General features: G+C 38.8%; 2 protein-coding genes across 13 annotated transcripts in view; both read left to right on the plus strand.

Moving 5' to 3' along the window:
* The window catches only part of LOC148895160 (tetratricopeptide repeat protein 39C-like), a 12194-nt gene extending 7701 nt beyond the window's left edge, over window positions 1-4493 (plus strand). The window contains exons 7-14 of the mRNA XM_089001179.1: window positions 603-696; window positions 795-902; window positions 982-1091; window positions 2314-2437; window positions 2553-2650; window positions 2716-2820; window positions 3272-3310; window positions 4042-4493. Of these exons, the coding sequence (XP_088857305.1) occupies window positions 603-696; window positions 795-902; window positions 982-1091; window positions 2314-2437; window positions 2553-2650; window positions 2716-2820; window positions 3272-3310; window positions 4042-4131 (768 nt within the window). The 3' untranslated portion in view covers window positions 4132-4493. The remainder of the gene's footprint in view (window positions 1-602; window positions 697-794; window positions 903-981; window positions 1092-2313; window positions 2438-2552; window positions 2651-2715; window positions 2821-3271; window positions 3311-4041) is intronic.
* Window positions 4494-7684: 3191 nt separating this feature from the next.
* Window positions 7685-19978, plus strand: part of kif1aa (kinesin family member 1Aa) — a 56280-nt gene continuing 43986 nt past the window's right edge. For all 12 annotated transcript variants that reach the window (XM_089000478.1, XM_089000472.1, XM_089000484.1 and 9 more), the window contains exons 1-9: window positions 7685-7970; window positions 10691-10831; window positions 14774-14847; window positions 14937-15119; window positions 16359-16424; window positions 17799-17977; window positions 18577-18688; window positions 19699-19776; window positions 19873-19938. In XM_089000478.1, the coding sequence (XP_088856604.1) occupies window positions 10726-10831; window positions 14774-14847; window positions 14937-15119; window positions 16359-16424; window positions 17799-17977; window positions 18577-18688; window positions 19699-19776; window positions 19873-19938 (864 nt within the window). In that variant the 5' untranslated portion in view covers window positions 7685-7970; window positions 10691-10725. The remainder of the gene's footprint in view (window positions 7971-10690; window positions 10832-14773; window positions 14848-14936; window positions 15120-16358; window positions 16425-17798; window positions 17978-18576; window positions 18689-19698; window positions 19777-19872; window positions 19939-19978) is intronic.

A 19978-nucleotide genomic window follows, 5' to 3' on the forward strand; every position in this document is an offset into this window, starting at 1 on the left:
TCCGAGTCTCTATTCAACATTTAGAATGTATTTCGACTTACGACCATTTTGACTTAAGACCGTTTGGTCAGAACTGAACTCGGTCATAAGTCGAATGTTACCTGTATATATATCCCTAATGTCTAAATGTGGCAGTGCCAGACCTCTGCTTTGCTAATATAGGGCCAGAGCTACCAACAAATTTTAGTTCGCTGACGAAGCTTCTCGGATTAGAAGCGAAACGTCCGACACCTTCAGAGAAGTACAGACGACGGCTGAAAAAACTTTTTCATCGTTAAAAAAAAAGTAGCAATGGCTACTATTTTAGCTGGTTAAATCCAATTTCCTACTTTTCTGGTATACAGCACTAGATAGGATGTGAGATAAGCATGTTAGCAAGTTAGCTTGTCCTTTATCTACAATGATTTGGTCAGGCGGAGAGATGTTGTAGGGTAGCCAGAGATACGGAAATTTTCTAGTTTCTAGATAAGCGAGAGTTGATGAGATATTATGAGAGCGCGGGTTTACCGTGGGTATTTAGCTAGCTTTCTGGACAGTGATTAAAAAAAAAAAGACAGCAGTGAAGTGTCCAGGATCATGTGGGTGTCTTTATGTATCCTTAGTGTCACATCAACAGCGCTCTGGCCTGCTTCAACGACGCACTGGAACTAGCTTCCGGCCAAAGAGAAATACAGCACGTGTGTTTGTATGAAATCGGTACGTTTAGCAACTCGCCGGGTGTTAGCGTGACTCGTCGGGGGGGGGGTTGGGGTTTATATAAATATTGCCGGTTTGTTTCAATCTGTCTTGGTCAGGCTGGTGCAGCATGATCGAGATGAACTTCGAGGATGCTCACCAGTCCTTTGAAAGACTGAAGAATGAGTCAAGATGGTCGCAGTGCTACTATGCTTACTTGACAGGAGGTGGGATGTTACCTTTTAGCGTTACGTGTTGTGCGTCGACGGGTTTGTTTTCAGCGCCATGTTGTTGTTTTTTTTTTAGTGTGTCAAGGAGCTTCGGGTGACCTGGATGGTGCCAGTGGGGTCTTCAAAGACGTGCAGAAGCTGTTCAAGAGGAAAAATAATCAGATTGAGCAGTTTGCTGTTAAACGGGTATGGCTTGTAAAACAACAGTGTTGAATAAATAATATAATAATAATAATACATTGTATTTTTAAGCGCCTTTCAAAACTCTCAAGGTCACTTTGGAGTCACATGTACACACCTGTGATGCTTTATACTGCCTTAGATGAAGTCAGCTTTATTGTCAAATATGCTAATATGCATGACATACAGCACAGATGAAATTACTGTCCTCTCGGACCCAGCATGCAAGCTAGCTAACCAGCTAATACATAGCAAATACAGGTAACATCCCATTTACGACCGAGTTCCGTTCCGACCAAACGGAATTCGGTCGTAAGTCGAAATGGTCGTAAGCTCTATATAAGCCAATATGGATGTATTGCATTGTATTTTGGACATTTGCCCTCATTTCACGCTCATATAACTCCAGACCCATATCATTTAGGAATTAACTATTTGTTTCTGATGAAAGAAGACAGTCCAAGTTTTCTAACACTGCATTGAAAGTTTATGTAAACTTAAAACTCAATATTCTGTGGGTCCTGGAATTTGAGTGACAATGACAAAAACCCTGTCAATGGAGTGGACACATTTTTGGACATCGTCTGGCAGTTCACGAAATGCTCGACCTTTATTATTCCTATCTAGCTAGCTATCTATTTGCTATCTATTAGCTATCTAGCTATCTATTTGCTGTCTATTAGCTATCTAACTAGTTATCTATTTGCTATCTATTTGCTATCTATTAGCTATCTAGCTATCTATTTGCTTTAGATAGATAGAATAGATAGCTATCTAGCTAGCTATCTATTTGTTATCTATTAGCTAGTTAACTTTCTATCTGAGTTATTCTGGGTTGAGTGAACGCTGGCGCATGTGGCTGCCGCTGCTCACCCACAGAAAAAACTTATCCTGTGACTGTAAAGTGACATTGAGAGTTTTGAAAGGCGCTTAGAAATAACATGTATTATTATTATTATTATTATTATTATTATTATTATTATTATTAATAATGTGTGTCTTCACTGAGTCTTTCATGTCTGTTGGATTCATGGTTTTGGTTAATTAATAATAATAATAATAATAATAAGAAGAAGAAGTAGTAGAAGAAGAATACATTGCATTTATAAGAGCCTTTCAAAACTCTCAAGGACAACTTTCCAGTCACGTAATTTTTTTTTGTGTGCGGGTGAGCAGCGGCAGCCATTCGCTAATTCTGGTGTGTCTTTGACGGGTGTCTCTGACGCAGGCTGAGCGTTTGAGAAAAATCACCCTTAGCCGAGAACTTTGCATCCTGGGCGTCATTGAAGTGTTGTACCTGTGGAAAGCCCTTCCAAACTGCTCCTCCTCCAAACTGCAGGTCATGAATCAAGGTACAAAAAGTGACAATCAAAACCGTGGGTTTGATTTTTTTTTTGAAGCGTTTTTATGATGGTGTTCATGTCACGGGTGCACAGCATGATTTGATGGGAGTTGATCTGTGTTCAGTGCTGCAGCGTCTCGATGAAACGTCGTGCCGCGGTTTGAAACATCTCCTGCTGGGAGCCGTCCATAAATGTCATGGCAACAATAGAGATGCCATCCAGGTAAATGAACAGCGCCGAAAAACGACCCTCACATTGATGTTTATCGTGGGACAATTTTTGTACAGTCCTTCCAAATGGCAGCCAGAGACGAGTACGGACGTCAGACAAATTCGTACGTTCAGCCGTACGCCGTCTACGAGTTGGGCTGCGTGCTGTTAGCCAAACCCGAGGTCAGTCCAATTGTCTTTTGCCTTTTTATTAAAGGACGACCGACACCATTTTTTTTTGGTTTCCTAACACTGTGTTTTCAGACAAAAAAAAATACCCAAAATGCATTGTGTGTCGCTTTGTCGGTCCGGTGCGTTCCCCGCGTGATGTCACTTACGGCATCGTCATCAACTTATTATTATAGTAAAGTCTCGTTATATCGATATCGGATATATCGATAGTCCCGGTTATATCGATACTATTTTTATGCACGCACGGAGAAAATTACATGGAAACAGGGTCGGATATATCGATAGTCCCGGTTATATCGATATTTTTTCGGACTCCCTTGAATATCGATATAACGAGACTTTACTGTATTATTATTATTATTATTATTATTATTATTATTATTATTATTATTATGTGTTACGTGTGATTTTCTAACGTTACTTTTGTGTTCCCACAAAACAGACAGTAGGGAAGGGGAGATCTTTCCTCATTCAAGCAAAGGTAAATATGACCATCAAAATCTGTTCTTTGAATGCTAATATTTTATTTAACTCATTCACTGCCGGACGATGTGCAAAAATGTGTCCACTCCGGTGCCAGGGTTTTTGTCATTTTCATTCAAATTCCAAGATCGAAGAGAGAATATTGAGTTTTAGGACTACATAAACTTTCAATGCGGTGGAAGTTTCTTCAGCCGTCATCTGTACTTTTTGAAGGTACTTCAAAGGTACTTCAAAAAGTACAGATGACGGCTGAAGAAACCTTCTCATCCATGGACCACTCCTGTACGACTGAGAGCTTACAAAGACGAATGCGGTGGAAGGAATCTTCTTTCGTCAGAAAAAAAAGTTAATTCCTAAGTTATGTGGGTCTGGAGTTATCTAATCTTGAAATGAGGGTGGGTGTCCAAAATACCATGCAATACATACATATTAGTTTATATAGCGCTTTAACAACAGCTGAAGTTGTAACAAAGCGTGAACATGGACAAAAGGTAAATGCTGCCCCTCGTGGATGGAAAAAAAACATTGCCAAAGGTCTGGCCAGTGCTTTATCGGCACCCAAGCATGAAAAAAAAAAAAAAAAAAACGAACAAATTTGGGAATGGCGCTCTCACGGGAATGGCAGTGAATGAGTTAATCTGCTGCTGCAGATGCTGAATGAATGAGCACGCAGAATTAGCATGACAAGCTAAGATGATAATTATTTAAATTCTCGATTTCTGGTTCTAGGAGGATTTCACAGGCTATGACTTTGAGAACAGGCTACATGTGCGCATCCATTCGGCGTTAGCATCGCTGAAGGAACTCGTGCCTCAGTGACTCCACAAGGGGGTTGACGTTAGCATTTTTTTTTTTTTTTTACACCATCTTGTAACCGAATGGCTGGGGCTCAAAATGGAAACCTCCATACTCGGATTTGAGGGGGAGGGGGGGGTTGCACTTGTTTACCTTGTGTACCATATTAAGATATTAATTAGGTGCTGGATGCAGGAAAATTAAGTCAGTGCATCCCCCTTGCAACAATTGGTGCCACGTTTTGACAGGATTTTTGTTGGTGTAAAAATATATTCACCCGCAGTATTATTTATCTCATAGCAAGCACCCCCTATGACATGAAGATATTGGATTTCGAGTGTAAAGAAACACACTCAATACATAGACAGAAATTTGTCGCACTAGCATCAAAATGAAATGTATTATTATTATTATTATTATTTATGTATTAAATATTTTTTATTTTAAAATTTTTATTTTTTATTTTTAATTTTTAATTTTTAATTTTTAATTTTTAATTTTTTTATTTTTTATTTTTTATTTTTTATTTTTTATTTTTTATTATTTATTATTTATTATTTATAATTTATTATGTATTTATTTTTTTATTTTAATTTTAATTTTAATTTTTAATTATTGCTATTTAATTTGTAATGTTTTTAAATTTTTTAATTTTTTATTTATTTTTTTTCTTTCTTTTTTTCTTTTTTATTTTTTTTCTTTTCTTTTTTTCTTCTTTTTTTAATGTTATTATTATTATTATTATTAGTTTATTTAAATCCCTGTGACGTTCTCGTCCAGGAACAACTTTTAAACTCCATCACAAACGAAGCCAAAGTGTTTTTTGTTGCCAAAGGCTAACTACTGTAGCTAGCTATCAGCTAGCTGAATCCACTGTGTTTTGTATTAGGGCTAGCTTGCTCAATAAAGTGAACTTAGTCAATTGATTCAGCACAGTCAAGAAGCCAATCGCCCGAGTCCATGAGTTTGCATTGAGCCCTCGAACTCGATTAACTGGACCGATATGACTTCATTGCTTTATTCAGAGAACCGACAAATCTCCAGTGTTACAAATAAATCACCCGAGTTGACTATCGATTCACTGAGCCGATACTTCATTGTGACACTGTGATGCTTCTGACAAGTCAACTAACTTGAAGGGTGACAAACTACAATGAAATACAGTGCTACCTCGGTTTACGAACCTCTTGGCTTACGAACTTTTCGGTTTACGAACGTTAAATTTCAGAAAATTTTACTTTGGCATCCGAATGTTTTTCGTACACGGAGCTGCCTCAATGAGTGATGTGTCATTCGCGAACGAGCCCGTTCTTCTAACAACAAAATGGCAGCCGACTGTTTTTGCCCTTTATTCCGTGACCCCAGTCTTCGGTTAAAGCCACGTGATTGGTCAAGAACGCGGCAGTGATGGGGGTGGTTTAAACATTAAAGAGACAGGCAGATGACGGTGACAGAGTTTCAACTTTGATAGTTCAAAGGCAAAGTGTAGACTGCAAGGTTAAAATTCCCATCAATCAGGCTCCACAAACAACCCGCACAAGCCATCTGTACACTTGATGCAAAAAGCTATCAAAACAGCTAAACAGAACACAATTGACGAGGAACTAGATAAAATTATCGCAGAGAAAGCACCTACAAGGGATCATTCCTTGAGATGGTGAAAGAAGAAGGCTACGTTCCTCATCAAGTGTTTGATGCTGATGAAACCGGCTACTCCATTCCATCAAGCCATCAACGACCATCACAAAAGTAAATAAAACGACTTTATTATACCGTACTGTTTGTTTCTTTAATTATAATACCATAGCACATTTATTATACATAAAATAAGGTATATTTTGTGTTGTTTTAAGGCTTAGACGAGTAGAAAATTATGTTTTATGGGGACCTGGGAACGGATTATTCTCATTTTAATGGTTTCCTATGGTAAATTAACTTTTGGGATACACACTTTTCACTTTACACACTCTGTCTGGGAACCAATTAAGTTTGTAAACCAAGGTATCACTGTAATTCGAAACTGCGAGTCGGTGAAGCATAAAATGGAATTATGTGAGATACAAAAAAAATCATTTGAATCTGTCGTGAATACACGGATCCACAATCAGAACCAAGCCGTTTTTAATCCGACTCACGAACCCAGTATTTTAGTGTCCTCTATGCATGACACAGCAGGTATATGAAAGTGACTTTAAATTTTAAACATACCCGAATGTCCAAATTAAGCGAATTTGACTTGAAAGGCGCTGGTATATAATGTTGACTTTGCATATTGCTCTGATAGTAACCATTTACAGTTTACACAATGTCATCCTTAAAGGACAACCGACACTTCCGGACAGGTTGTGTCCATAATTTGTAAAATCACTTCAAATGACTTCTACTGAGCACATTTTACAAATATTCCACCGCATATAGCTATATTTTACGTTTTAAGACTCGCACTGAATATTCAGGAAGTCTTGTTTCTGAGTTGATGACGACGTTGCCTACCGTGACGTCACCGTCGGTATCGTCACTGACTGAGAAAGCGACACACAATGCATTTTGGGTACTTTTTTTCGTCTGAAAACACAGTGTTGATCGCAAAATTAGAAGGAAAACTACATAAATAACACAATTGTGAATCGTTGTGTGTCGCAGTTAATTGCGGTAACACACATAAAGAAGGTGTAAGTTTACACAAATTCCCAGTGGACAAATCAGCCCATTTCCAAGGGAGCTTGTGCGCCATCTTGTGCATTTTCTGGGCGCTACATTGGAGTCCAGACGGCTCGAATTGATACGGAAGTGCTTCTTTAATTGATTGCAAACATGTATGCTTTCCTCTTCAGAACTATTTGAATCATATTCATAACTGGATGAGTCACAAGAAATCATCTCCAAATCTGAACTCTCTGAAGCCATTGTTTTGATTCTGGAGCAAGGCAGTGTGTGACCAATAGTGACATCACGAACAAGGGGGCGGGACTTTCTGAATCTGCCCAGTTCCGAGCTCATTTTGTGGCAGTTTTGGGACACTTTAAGTCATTTTTATTGGTGTTTTGCATTTGACTAAAAATATCAGCCTGCGTGTTTTGGCTATTTTAGTTGCTATAAAACGTTTTTCTAATGTCAGTTAGGAAACAAAAAAATAGTGTGGGTTGTCCTTTAAAAGTTCTGCGTCTACTTGAATTTAATTTCTTTAAAAAAAGCTATTTTCTTGAGGCTACCCCAAGAATATGTTAGGAATGGTTGTTATTGTGTTTGTTTTCCCTCACCTTTTTTTGCTGTGTGATGAATATGGTGGATGGTTTAAGTTCAAATGTCACTCAACTCTACAATAAAAGTACTTTTCGTCAATCCAAACAACTACTGCTGTTTTTTTCGTGTGTAGTTTTGTTTATATATAGTATATATATATATATATATATATATATATATATATATATATATATATATATATATATAGTATATATATATATATATAAATAAAATATTTAGCTTTTGGTATGACGTCACACATCGGCGAGCTAGGTGCACTCCTCCCTACGAGCTCTTCCGCCTACCGTCCATCTTCCCACACCGGGCTGTTCCGACTACTGCATCACTGCTATTCCCTCCCTCGGCTGTGACGTTGCCTCCCCGTGGTTCGGTTTAGCATCCTCCTCCGACACAACCATTTTGGACTCCACCATCCACTCCAGACCCCAAACTCGCTGGTCAGCTGGTCAACGGCCACCACCTACCCCGAAAAGACACCTCCTTTCACGGGTCGATAGAGGACACCGAGTCCTTCCGCCTTGATGGAGACTGGTGGTCGTAGGCGGGAAGGAGCCAATTGAAAATACGACTGAGGTCCACAAACACGGTGCTATCGTCACGTAGGTACTATTTTATTAATATTTTGCTTTTATTCTATACAATTTGTCCGTTTTTGGCGTTTAGGTGTGTGGGAGAGTAAGTGTCTTTTAAATCCCACCGACGTGGGCTCAGGGTGCGGCCATTGAGTAGACAGCCACTGCCTCCCACGGGACACTTATCATGGTTACACGTTATTGTATAATATTAATAATATTATGGAACGTTAACGCAGTTTAGAGGAATTTAGACGAATTAACATTGTTGACACTGTTTAATTAATGCGCAATTTCTTTTCCCATATAACATTTCTCGGATTGTATACGTTTATTTGTCAAAATTGAGCTAATTTCTGTCAGAATTTGACATCCTAAGAGGGACATGAGGTGCAGCCTTTTGTCATCACCAGCTCGGTGACCGCCCTGACTGGCCTCTGTCGTTATTACTGGTGGAAAAAAATATAGAAAAAAATCATGCAAAAATGGAAAAAAAAATAGGTTTAAAAAACGAAAAGAATTGTTGTTTGTATGTGTGTGTTTATGTGTGGGGAGGGGCACACTACTATATGAGCCATCTGACAAAGAAGATCCCACACTTAACAGCCTGAATGGGTGGCACATGATATTCATTTAGGTGCTACTTTGCAAAGGTGGTAACCCTGATGACTCAGCAAAAAAAAGCATGACGCACCAATACACCACTATACCACCTCATTTCTGACAGCATCAAGGGAGTAGCCCTTCAAGTGTGCCCATTTAGCAAAATAACACCGAAACGGAGAAGAGAGCGGAACTACATGTGAAGTAAGCGGACGCCTTCGAGGTCGAAAACACCCAAGCGGTGTCCGATTACTTTGGTCAACGCAGCCTTTCAGTGTCTGATCTTCTTATCGTCCAGGATATTAAAAACCACGACTATAAAAGTGGAAAAACTGAACTTCATTTGGTTTTAATCAAAGGCACTTTAAATGGTGACAGCCGTGTTACTGAATGGGCTTACATGTGATTGGTTAATTCTGATAATAGCCATGTCTATAATATGTTCAATGTGCCTCCAGGAGTCACTTATGTCACTAGCATGTTTCTGACCTACCGTTTAGTAAAGTAGTTTGTTCCACTTAAAGGACAACCAACACCATTTTTTTGTTTCCTACCTGACATCAAAAAACGTTTTATAGCATCTAAAATACCCAAAACACGCAGGCTGATATTTTTAGTCAAATGCAAAATGGCAATAAAAATGACTTAAAGTGTCCCAAAACGGCCACTAAATGAGCTTGGAACTGGGCAGATTCAGAAAGTCCCACCCCTTTGTTCGTGACGTCACACCAGGATACTCCATCACAAACTGCCTTGCTCCAGAATCAAAACAATGGCTTCAGAGAGTTCATATTCGGAGAAGATGCTTTCTTGTTACTACTCCAGTTATGAATATGATTCAAATAGTTCTGAAGAGGAAAGAATAAAGGTTTGCAATCGATTAAAGAAGTCCTTCCGTATCAATTTGAGCCGTCGGGACTCCAATGTAACGTACCAGAAAATGCACAAGATGGCACCCAAGCTCCATTGGAAATGGGATGATTTGTCTGCTGGGTATTTGTGTAAACTTACACCTTCTTTATGCGTGTTACCGCAATTGGTTGCGACACACAACGATTCACCATCGCGTTATTTATGTCGTTTTCCTTCTAATTCTAATTCTAATTCTAATTCTAATCAACCTGGTGTTTTCAGATGAAACAAAAGTACTCAAAATGCATTGTGTCGCTTTCTCGGTCATGGGCGTTCCCTCCGTGACGTCACTTAGGGGATCGTCATCAACTCGAAAACAAGACTTCCTGAATATTCAGCACGAGTCTTAAAATGTAAAATATAGCTGTATGCCGTGGAATCGTTGTAAAATGCGCTCAGTCGATGTCATTTGAAGTGATTTTACAAATTATGGATGCAACTTGTCCGGAGGTGTCGGTTGTCCTTTAAGGAAATCACCAGAAATACGACGGACTCAAGTCATTCGGGTCACTGACTCCAGTCAACAGACTCACACAAGAGAGCCAAATGATTTGGTCCATTGATTCAATTTAGCTGATTCAATATGATCAATTCACTGACGCAATCTTGCGGACTGACCCAAGCTAATCATCAGGCTCACTGGAAACACCACAGACCAGGATGATTCGATCCACTTGCTCGAGTTGAGGTACCCACTATAACCAAAACAGACTCCATAAACTCACGTCACTGACTCAAGCTAACGGATTCACTCTAAACACCACTGACTCATGTGATTCAAGTGAATCAATACTCTATGGTGTGTGAGTCAGTACAACCGAAGACTTTCTGGTGTCCAAGAAAGAATCTAACCTTAAAGCCGAACGTTTGGGGACAATGGCGCCGCATGCATAATCAGCTGCTGCCATAGCGACACATGATAAAGTGGAGAACGGACAAAAGATGTGCAGGCGCGGTGAGAACGTGTCCCGGGAGTATAGGAGCCACATTCCCGGGTGTCGCAGAACTTAAAAACCATAATGCTGTCACTCTAATGTGTGTCGGGAAAAAGCGTGACTCATCCCAGTCAATTGAGTGAATGATAATCTTCATCAATAGCAGTCATAAATCCATCTCATCTGTAAATGTCCAGCTCTAGTCTATCGGAAGTTGCCATTGTTTTTTTTTTTTTATTCATTGACATACTTACAGTAAAAGTAACCAGCATTCCCTTTTCGATTCTCGCCGAACAGAGCCCAAATAGGTCGGCGAAGAAAGGCGGCGCACCATGGCGGGAGCCTCGGTGAAGGTGGCGGTCCGTGTCCGGCCTTTCAACTCCAGGGAGATGAGCAAAGAGAGCAAATGTATCATCCAGATGTCAGGAAACACGACCAGTAAGTTGTCACCATACCCGTATTTCAATTTGGAGGGTAGTAGATGGAATGCCAATCATGTTATTTTGGTTAATATAGTCATACCTTGGCTTACGAACTTAATTAGTTCCCAGACGGAGTGTGTAAGGTGAAAAGTGTGTATCCCAAAAATTAATTTCCCATGGGAAACCATTAAAATGAGAATAATCCGTTCCCAGGTCCCCATGAAACATAATCTTCTACTTTCTAATTTTCTAAACCTTAAAACTACACAAAATATACCTTATGTTATGTATAATAAATGTGCTATGGTATTATAATTAAATAAATAAACTGTACTATATAATAAAGTGGTTTTATTTACAATTGTGATGGTCGTTGATGGCTTGATGGAATGGAGTGGCCGGTTTCATCAGCATTAAACACTTGATGAGGAACGTAGCCTTCTTGTTTCACCATCTCAAGGAATGATCCCTTGTAGGTGTTTTCTCTGCGATAATTTTATCTAGTTCCTCATGTAATGACGGCTGAAGAAACATTTTCATTGATGGGCCACTCCTATATGACTTAGAGTTTACACAGAAGTATTGAGGCCAAATCTAGATTTTTTTAAACTAAAATGTACTTTTCAAAGTTTACCTTGTAGCATTTCCTACGGAGGAGACACTGGATATGCAGTCTGCTCGCCGAGTTAAAGCCGTACGTCAATAATAAATGCCTCGTGAAATATTTAACGTTTGGCCTAATTTAACCCTGTGTCGCGTCATGGCTGACTAAATGACAACATGGCTTCTCAGATATGCACCTTTTTGATTGTTTTTTTTTTGTGTTGGGCTCAAGTTAATTGAAAAACACAACTATGATATGCAGTCACTCCAAAATATTGTTATGAGGCTCTGAGGAAATTAAAAATCTATATTTTTATACAATATGCACTTTTTTTATGAAGTAGAAGCTGCCGTATTGTCTATCCGTCATGTGGTGTGTATCTGTGTTTATCTCATTCACTGCCAGACATTTGCAAAAATGTGTCAACTACTGTGTCAGGGTTTTGTCATTTTCACTCAAATTCCAGGACCCATAGAATATTGAGTAAGTCGAATTGGTCGAAGGTCGGATGTTACCTGCATTATTATTATTATTATTATTATTATTATTATTATTATTATTATTATTATTATTATCATGATTATTATCATGATTATTATTATCGGGCTAAGCAGCTGTCTATCTAGTGAGCTATCTATCTGGCTATCTAGCTAGCAGCTATCTATCTGGCTAGCTATCTAACTGGCTAGCTATTACCGATATATTCTCTAGCTTCCTATCTATTTGAGTTACTTCCGGGTTGAGTGAACGCTGGCGCTTGTGGCTGCCGCTGCTCACCCACAGAAAAAAAAATATCCTGTGACTGTAAAGTGACCTTGAGAGTTTTGAAAGGCGCTTAGAAATGAAATGGATAATAATAATAAAAATAATAATAATAATAATAATAATAATAATAATAATAATAATAATAATAATTATTATTATTATTATTATTATTATTATTATTATTATTATTATTATTAAGCTAGCTAGCTAACTAGATAGCTACCTGATAGCTAGCCAGCTAATAGCTAGCTAACTAGATAGCTACCTAATAGCTAGCCAGATAGATAGCCAGCTAGCTAGCCAGATAGCTAATAGATAGCAAATAGATAACTAGCTAGGTAGCCAGCTAGGTAATGTATTTATTTATGTATTTATTTTTGGTTGTGGTTTTTCAGCGTTAGAACCACGAAAAAAACACCCAAATAGGCTGCGATGATTGCCAACGCGTTGTTCTGTTCACGTAAATGGCGCTCTACGTCATATTTTCAATTCCTGAATAAATTCGGGAATGGCAGTGAATGAAGAGAAGATACATGGTTTAATTAATTCAGACGTTTTGCCTATTTTTTGTTTTCCCAAAACTTCTCCATCGTAGTCTATTTTTTTCTGTCTATTTTATAATCATTCCACAATGGGGAAAGTGAGCGAGTTCATTGCCTCTGCAGTATTGACGGCATATAAACGTCTCCTTGTCTTCCAGTCGTCTTTGTTGCCATGCTGCGCGACAGGCCGTGCTTCCCACATGGCAGGAGAATGGCAGACATCTTTTTTTTTTCTTTTTTAGAAGGGTAGGGTTGTTGAGATTGAGAGTCTTTCTCCCACGCTGAGATGAATTAGGATGCAAGACACTGAGCCAAAGCAATAAGAGGCCTCTTGTTGGAGAGCGCTTAGCGCTTTAGCTCTTAGCCTTAAACACCCTTCAATCAAAATGACAGAGTTCCTGTTTGGGTTTTTTTTCCCCAGGCGAGGCTTCTTGAGAGTTTTTTTGTGGGTCTGCTAATGATGGACAGATCTACCAAATTTCATGTTGTCAAGTGAAAAGGACTTCCAATTGTGGAGTTATTGAAGTTTCATACTGAATTGGAGTTTCATATTTAATGGCAGGTCATCAAACTTCTTCAAAATCTTCAAAATTTGTCCCAATTGGACAATATCAAGTTGATCTCTGGAAGGTGTTTCAAAATATATAGCTAATAGCTAGCCAGATAGATAGCTACTAGCTAGAAAGCCAGACTTCTCGCTAGCTAGATAGACAGCTGCATAGCCCGATAATAATAATAATAATAATAATAATAATAATAATAATAATAATAATAATAATAATAATAATAATAATAATACGAATCCTTGGACTCTCTTCTTTCATAAGGGAAAAAAATAGTTAATTCCTAAGTTATATCTGTCTGGAGTTATCTGAGCTTGAAATGGGGGCAGCTGTACAAAATACAACACAATACATATATATTGATTTGTATAATAATAATAATAACAATAATAATAATAATAATAATAATAATAATATTATTAATTATAATACATTTAAAGACACTTTACAGTCACGGGATAGGAACTTTTTTTTGTGTGTGGGTGAGCAGCGGCAGCCATTCACGCCAGCATTCACTCTACCCGGAAGTAACACAGCAGCAAAGTTATAAAAGGAAGAGGAAAGGAAAGAAAGAAGTAGAAAAAGAAAATACAGGAGCAGCTGGAAAGGCAGCCATTTCCGCGGCACCATCTTGGCAGCCACACACGCCAGTGTTCACTCAACCCCGAAGTAACTCAAATAGATAGTAAGCTATGTAGCTCGCAAATAGATATCTAATAGCTAACGAATAGATAGCCATTAGCTAGCGAATAGATAGCTAATAGTTAGTGAATCGATAGCTAATAGCTCGCGAATTGATAGCTATTAGCTAGTGAATAGATAGCTAATAGCTAGTGAATCGATAGCTAATAGCTCGCGAATTGATAGCTATTAGCTAGTGAATAGATAGCTAATAGCTAGCGAATTGATAGCCATTAGCTAGCGAATAGCTCATAGCTAGCGAATAGATAGCCAATAGCTAATGAATACATAGGTAATAGCTAGCAAATAGATAGCCAATAGCCAGCAAACAGATACAGTAAAGTCTCGTTATATCGATATCGGATATATTGATAGTCCCGGTTATATCGATACTATTTCTATGCACGCACAGAGAAAATTACATGCAAACAGGGTCGGATATATCGATAGTACCGGTTATATCGATATTTTTTCGGACTCCCTTGAATATCGATATAACGAGACTTTACTGTATTTATATATTTCTACTTGCTTCCATTGTAATAAAACAATATTTGCCTGCATTTTTATTGATGAATTCACAGTTTTAAAAGTGTGATTTTTTTTTTGATGACTCAGTTTACCCGATCTGTTTTCATTAGATCCTCAAACAAATTTACAATGCATGTCCTCATTTAATGAAATGAAAACTATTTTTTTCTTGTTGTCATTTTTTAATTCATGAAAAAAGTAAGTCATCCATTTAAAGCCCTAATGAGAAAATAGATGCATAGATAATATTTTCTCCTTGTCTTCTCTTCTAGCGATTATTAACCCTAAGCAGGCCAAAGACAACAAAAGCTTCAACTTCGATTACTCCTACTGGTCACACACTTCGGTAAACCTCCCATAAACACCAACCTCGATCCTATCGATCGTTCATCTTCACAAATCTTTTTATTTATTTTTTTTCATTGCCACCGACAGCCCGAGGATGTGAACTACGCATCTCAAATGCTCGTCTACAAAGACATCGGCGAGGAAATGCTGCTGCACGCCTTCGAGGGTTATAACGTCTGCATCTTTGCGTACGGACAAACGGGCGCTGGCAAATCCTACACGATGATGGGAAAACAAGACGTCAAAGATCAACAGGGCATTATCCCGCTGGTGCGTATTTGTCGCGATGACTCATCTGTAAATGGTTTCTCCATGATATCACGCGTACTTCCGGGTGGCATTTGATTTCGGCAGAGGTTCTTTCTGCTACTTAGAAGAACCCTGTTATATCTTTTACAAATCTGATGAAAAGGTTCATTATGAGCATGATTGTGTGATCAGAATCAGAATCAGAATCATCTTTTTTGCCAAGTATGTAGAACACACAAGGAATTTGTTTCCGGTCGAACACGCTGCACTAGTATCATCATTAAAAAATTGCAAAGAGGCACTATACATACAGTTCAATTTGGGCTACTGTTCAAAGAGTTAATGGCTTGGGGGAAGAAGTTGTTTAAATGTCTGCTGGATTTGGTGCGCATGGATCGGTAGCGCCTGCCTGAGGGGAGTACAGTGAGACCTCAACTTACGAACTTAATTGGTTCCCAGACAGAGTGTGTAAGGCGAAAAGTGTGTATCTCAAAAAAAAATTCCCATAGGAAACCATTAAAATGAGAATAATCCGTTCCCGGGTTTCCATAAAATATACTTTTCAACTAAATAAGCCTTAAAACTACACACAACATTGTACCTTATATGTATAATAAATGTGCTATTGTATTGTAATGAAAGAAATACACTGCATTGTATCATAAAGTCACTTTATTTACATTTGTGATTTATGGCTTGATGGAATGGTCGAAGGTCAAAGGGAATTGCTGTTTGGAAAGAGAGGCGCATTACATGAGGACTGTAATTAAAGAAATAAACTGTGCTGTAAAATAGTTTTATTTACCTTTTTGATGGTCGTTGATGGCTTATGGAAGGAGAGTCACCTTCCATAAGGACTGTTGGTAAATTAACCTCTGGTGCTGTTCGGTCGTGTGCTTCCGCCGAAGATCACTCCGCCAGCCGTGGTGGGTGTGTATTATGAAAATAGTGCTTATTATAAGGTTTAATTTTCATACATTTGATGTTTGTAAGACAAAAAGTTTGTAAGTTGAGGAGTTTGTAAGTTGAGGTCTCACTGTACCTGGAAAAGGTGGTGGGCAGGGTGCGGAGGGTCCAGTATGATTTTCCGCACCCTAGTTTGGATTCTTGCAGTGTGCAAGTCCTCGAGAGTGGGTAGGGCGGTACCAATGATTTTTTTTCCCGCCGTCCGAACTGTCCGTTGAAGTCGGATTTTGTCCATTTTTGTGGTGTGGTGTGATCGTGACAAAATCCTAAAAAAATCATTTTCCCCGCTTGCAGCTGTGTGAAGATCTCTTTACCAAAATCAATGACAACACAGACAACAGTATGTCCTACTCGGTGGAGGTAAGAGCCAACATTTTGACCCACTTTTCATCCTTTTTGTTTTGTTAAACACAAAATTGTGAGGTGTTCAAATCAGAAACAAAAATACATAGACTATTTTCAGGCATTAAAAAAAAGATTTTAATAAGCAATTAACTCCTTCACTGCCATTCCCGAATTTATTCGAGAATTGAAAAGCATGACATGAAGCGCCATTCCCGAATCTCTTCGGGTTTTGGTTTTTCTTGGGGTGGGTGCCGATAAAGCTTCGGTCAGACCTCTGGCAATTTTTTTTCCCATCCACGAGGCGGCAGCATTTGCCATGTTAGCGCTTTGTTTTAAAAAGCACTATATAAATTGATATATGTATTGTATTGTATTGTATTGTATTTTATACAGCCGCCCCCCTTTCCAGCTCAGATAACTCTAGACCCATATAACTTGGGAATTAACTTTTTTTCTGGTGAAAGAAAATAATTTACAGTTTCTTATGCTGCATTGAATGTTGATGTAGTCCAACAACTAGATATTCTGTGGGTCGCGTAGCTCTCAATTTGGAAAATGGATTATTATTATTACAGTAAAGTCTCGTTATATCGATATCGGATATATCGATAGTCCCAGTTATATCGATGCTATTTCTATGCACGCACGGAGAAAATTACATGCAAACAGGTTCGGATATATCGATAGTCCCGGTTATATCGATATTTTTTCGGACTCCCTTGAATATCGATATAACGAGACTTTACTGTATTATTATTATTATACAAATCAATATATATATGTATTGTGTTGTATTTTGTACAGCGGCCCCCATTTCAAGCTCAGATAACTCCAGACAGATATAATTTAGTAATTAACTCTTTTTTTCCTTATGCAAGAAGAGAGTCCAAGGATTTTTATGCTGCATTGAATGTTAATGTTGTCCTAAAACTAAATATTCTGTGGGTCCTGCAATTTGACTGAAAATGACAAAAACCCTGGCACTGGAGTAGACACATATTTGCACATTGTCTGGCAGTGAATTAGTTAATCTCTCAATTATTTTGTCGATTAATCAATAAATATTGAATTTTAGATTACTTGAACAAAGTTTCACACATAAAAAAACAGTACTTCATAGTAACAGTGCAGAAAATGCATAAACTAACAACATTTATGATAATCTGGTTACAAGTTTGGTCCATATAACCTGTAAAAAAATGGGAAAAATGTACATCAAAACACATGTTTGTAAATGTTTTGAGGGCAAGAATCCGAGGATTCCAAAACTGTGCGTAAGATTACTTGAAGACTTTCAATTGGGCGGGAATAGCTGTTTGTTTACACTGCATGTCCGCTATGCCTGTTGTACTCTGTATTGTTTCAATGCGTACTTGTTGCCTCTGGTAGGTCAGCTACATGGAAATCTACTGCGAGCGTGTACGAGACCTGCTCAACCCCAAGAACAAAGGCAACCTGCGCGTGCGTGAACATCCGCTTATGGGACCTTACGTAGAAGACCTGTCGAAATTGGCTGTCACCTCCTACAATGACATCCAGGATCTGATGGACTCTGGCAACAAAGCCAGGTAGGGCAGATTCAAACCGCAACGAAAAGAGTATCTTAACCTCCACAGCCCTCTGCCAAGCTATTTATTGAGAGTATATGCAAATTTAAGTGATACATTAGTAAAATACAGTCTTCTTAATTTGAATACCACACCCCTGGACCTCCCATGTCACAAGCACCAACTTCCATAAACCAACAAAAAAAAGACATTTTAATGGGTAGTCTTTCCATGAACTGATAGATTTGTAACCTGTCTAATGAGCTTTTCCTGTGAAGGAGTTTACCAAATCCTAAATTATGCCCAAGGCCAGATCTCCCACCTGAGGATGACAGTTTAACAGGCTGTTTCTATTCACCTCCGATTGACCCCAGATTTTCTGTGCTTCCATTGTGGGCCTTGTGTTCGGCCAACTAAGCATACAACAGCATGAAACTTTTAAATATGATAACTTCTATTCTGTCTATTCTCTATCTCTATCAAGGGCTGGAGTAACATGAGCTTTTTTTTTAGTTACAAACAGTCGCTTGTTTGATTTACTTGTACTTGTATGTCTGTGGCGGTAAAACCGTTGCTATAAAGTGCAAGAAAAACTGAGGTGACTGCCTTTCTCCCGATAGGACGGTGGCTGCCACCAACATGAACGAGACCAGCAGTCGCTCGCACGCTGTTTTTAACATCATCTTCACTCAGAAACGCCATGATGCCGACACCGACAACACCTCTGAGAAGGTAACTCGCACACAATTTTCTGTGCAATGCAACTCAACACAACGGAACTGCTGCCCAGAATGTCAACATTAATGCAAACCCCGTGATGTGACCGCATGTCAGTCATTAATAATAATACGTTTCATTTATAATCGCCTTTCAAAACTCTCAAGGTCACTTTACAGTAATATGATAAGTTTTTCTGTGTGTGAGCAAGCCCAGCCAGCGTTCACTTATCCCGGAAGTAACTCAAATAGACAGAAAGTTAGTTCGCTAGCGAATAGATAGCTAGTCAGATAGTTAGCTAGATAGCTAGATAGCTAATAGATAGATACGTCTGTTCAAGCTCTCAGTCGTACAGGAGTGGTCCATCAATGAAAAGGTTTCTTTAGCCGTCATCTGTACTTCTATGAAGGTGTCGGACGTTTCGCTTCTTATCCAAGAAGCTTCGTCAGCGAACTAAAATCTTTTGCTGGTATTTGCGTCGTATTTCGTATATATATCCCTATTGTCCAGAGGTGGCGTGCCAGACTCTACTATGATTGGTCCCTGCTCTCAGGTTGGGGGGAGCAGAGGACTACTCCCTGCGGCTACACTGATTACTTGTATTGTCCTGACTGATTACTTCTATTGTCCTGACTGAGTACGGGGTCTACAACTGAGCCAAATGGGCCTGATTGCCCCATTTGATCATATCACCTCATCAGCATAACTAAGCCTATGTTGCCCAAGAAGTCTGTTGTACGAACAATCCAAATTGAACCTCATCCCACCATGGCGATTTAGTGAAGGGTTTTGCTGTTTTATGAAAATAGCTTATTTTACTCCCCTTTCAAACCATCTATTTTCTTTCGCTAAGATTTTAACCTCATTATCGTCAAATGAGTGGTTGCTGGCTTTTAGGCGCATATGTATCTAATAGATAGATAGCTGTACTCCGGGCTTGAAACCATTATTTTATTTGTAATAATATGAAGAAGCCTTCATTTCATTTTTTTCTTGACCGGAGTTCCTCAACTCTGCGATTTCAGGTGAGTAAAATCAGTTTGGTGGATCTGGCCGGCAGTGAGAGAGCGGATTCCACTGGAGCCAAAGGGACGAGACTGAAGGTAAGAATATATATATATTTTTCTCTTTTCCAAAAAAATCACACATTATAGCCGAACGCATTTAAATCATGTGATTTTATTTGTGCTGTGCCACAGGAAGGAGCCAACATCAACAAATCCCTAACGACGCTGGGAAAAGTCATCTCCGCTTTGGCAGAAGTGGTGAGAAATGTTTCTCATTGTACCAAGTACCAGGTTCTGA

Source organism: Hippocampus bargibanti, linkage group LG07 (genome assembly GCF_051943395.1).
Source record: "Hippocampus bargibanti isolate YZ-2025 linkage group LG07, ASM5194339v1, whole genome shotgun sequence".
NCBI classification, from domain to species: Eukaryota; Metazoa; Chordata; class Actinopteri; order Syngnathiformes; family Syngnathidae; genus Hippocampus; species Hippocampus bargibanti.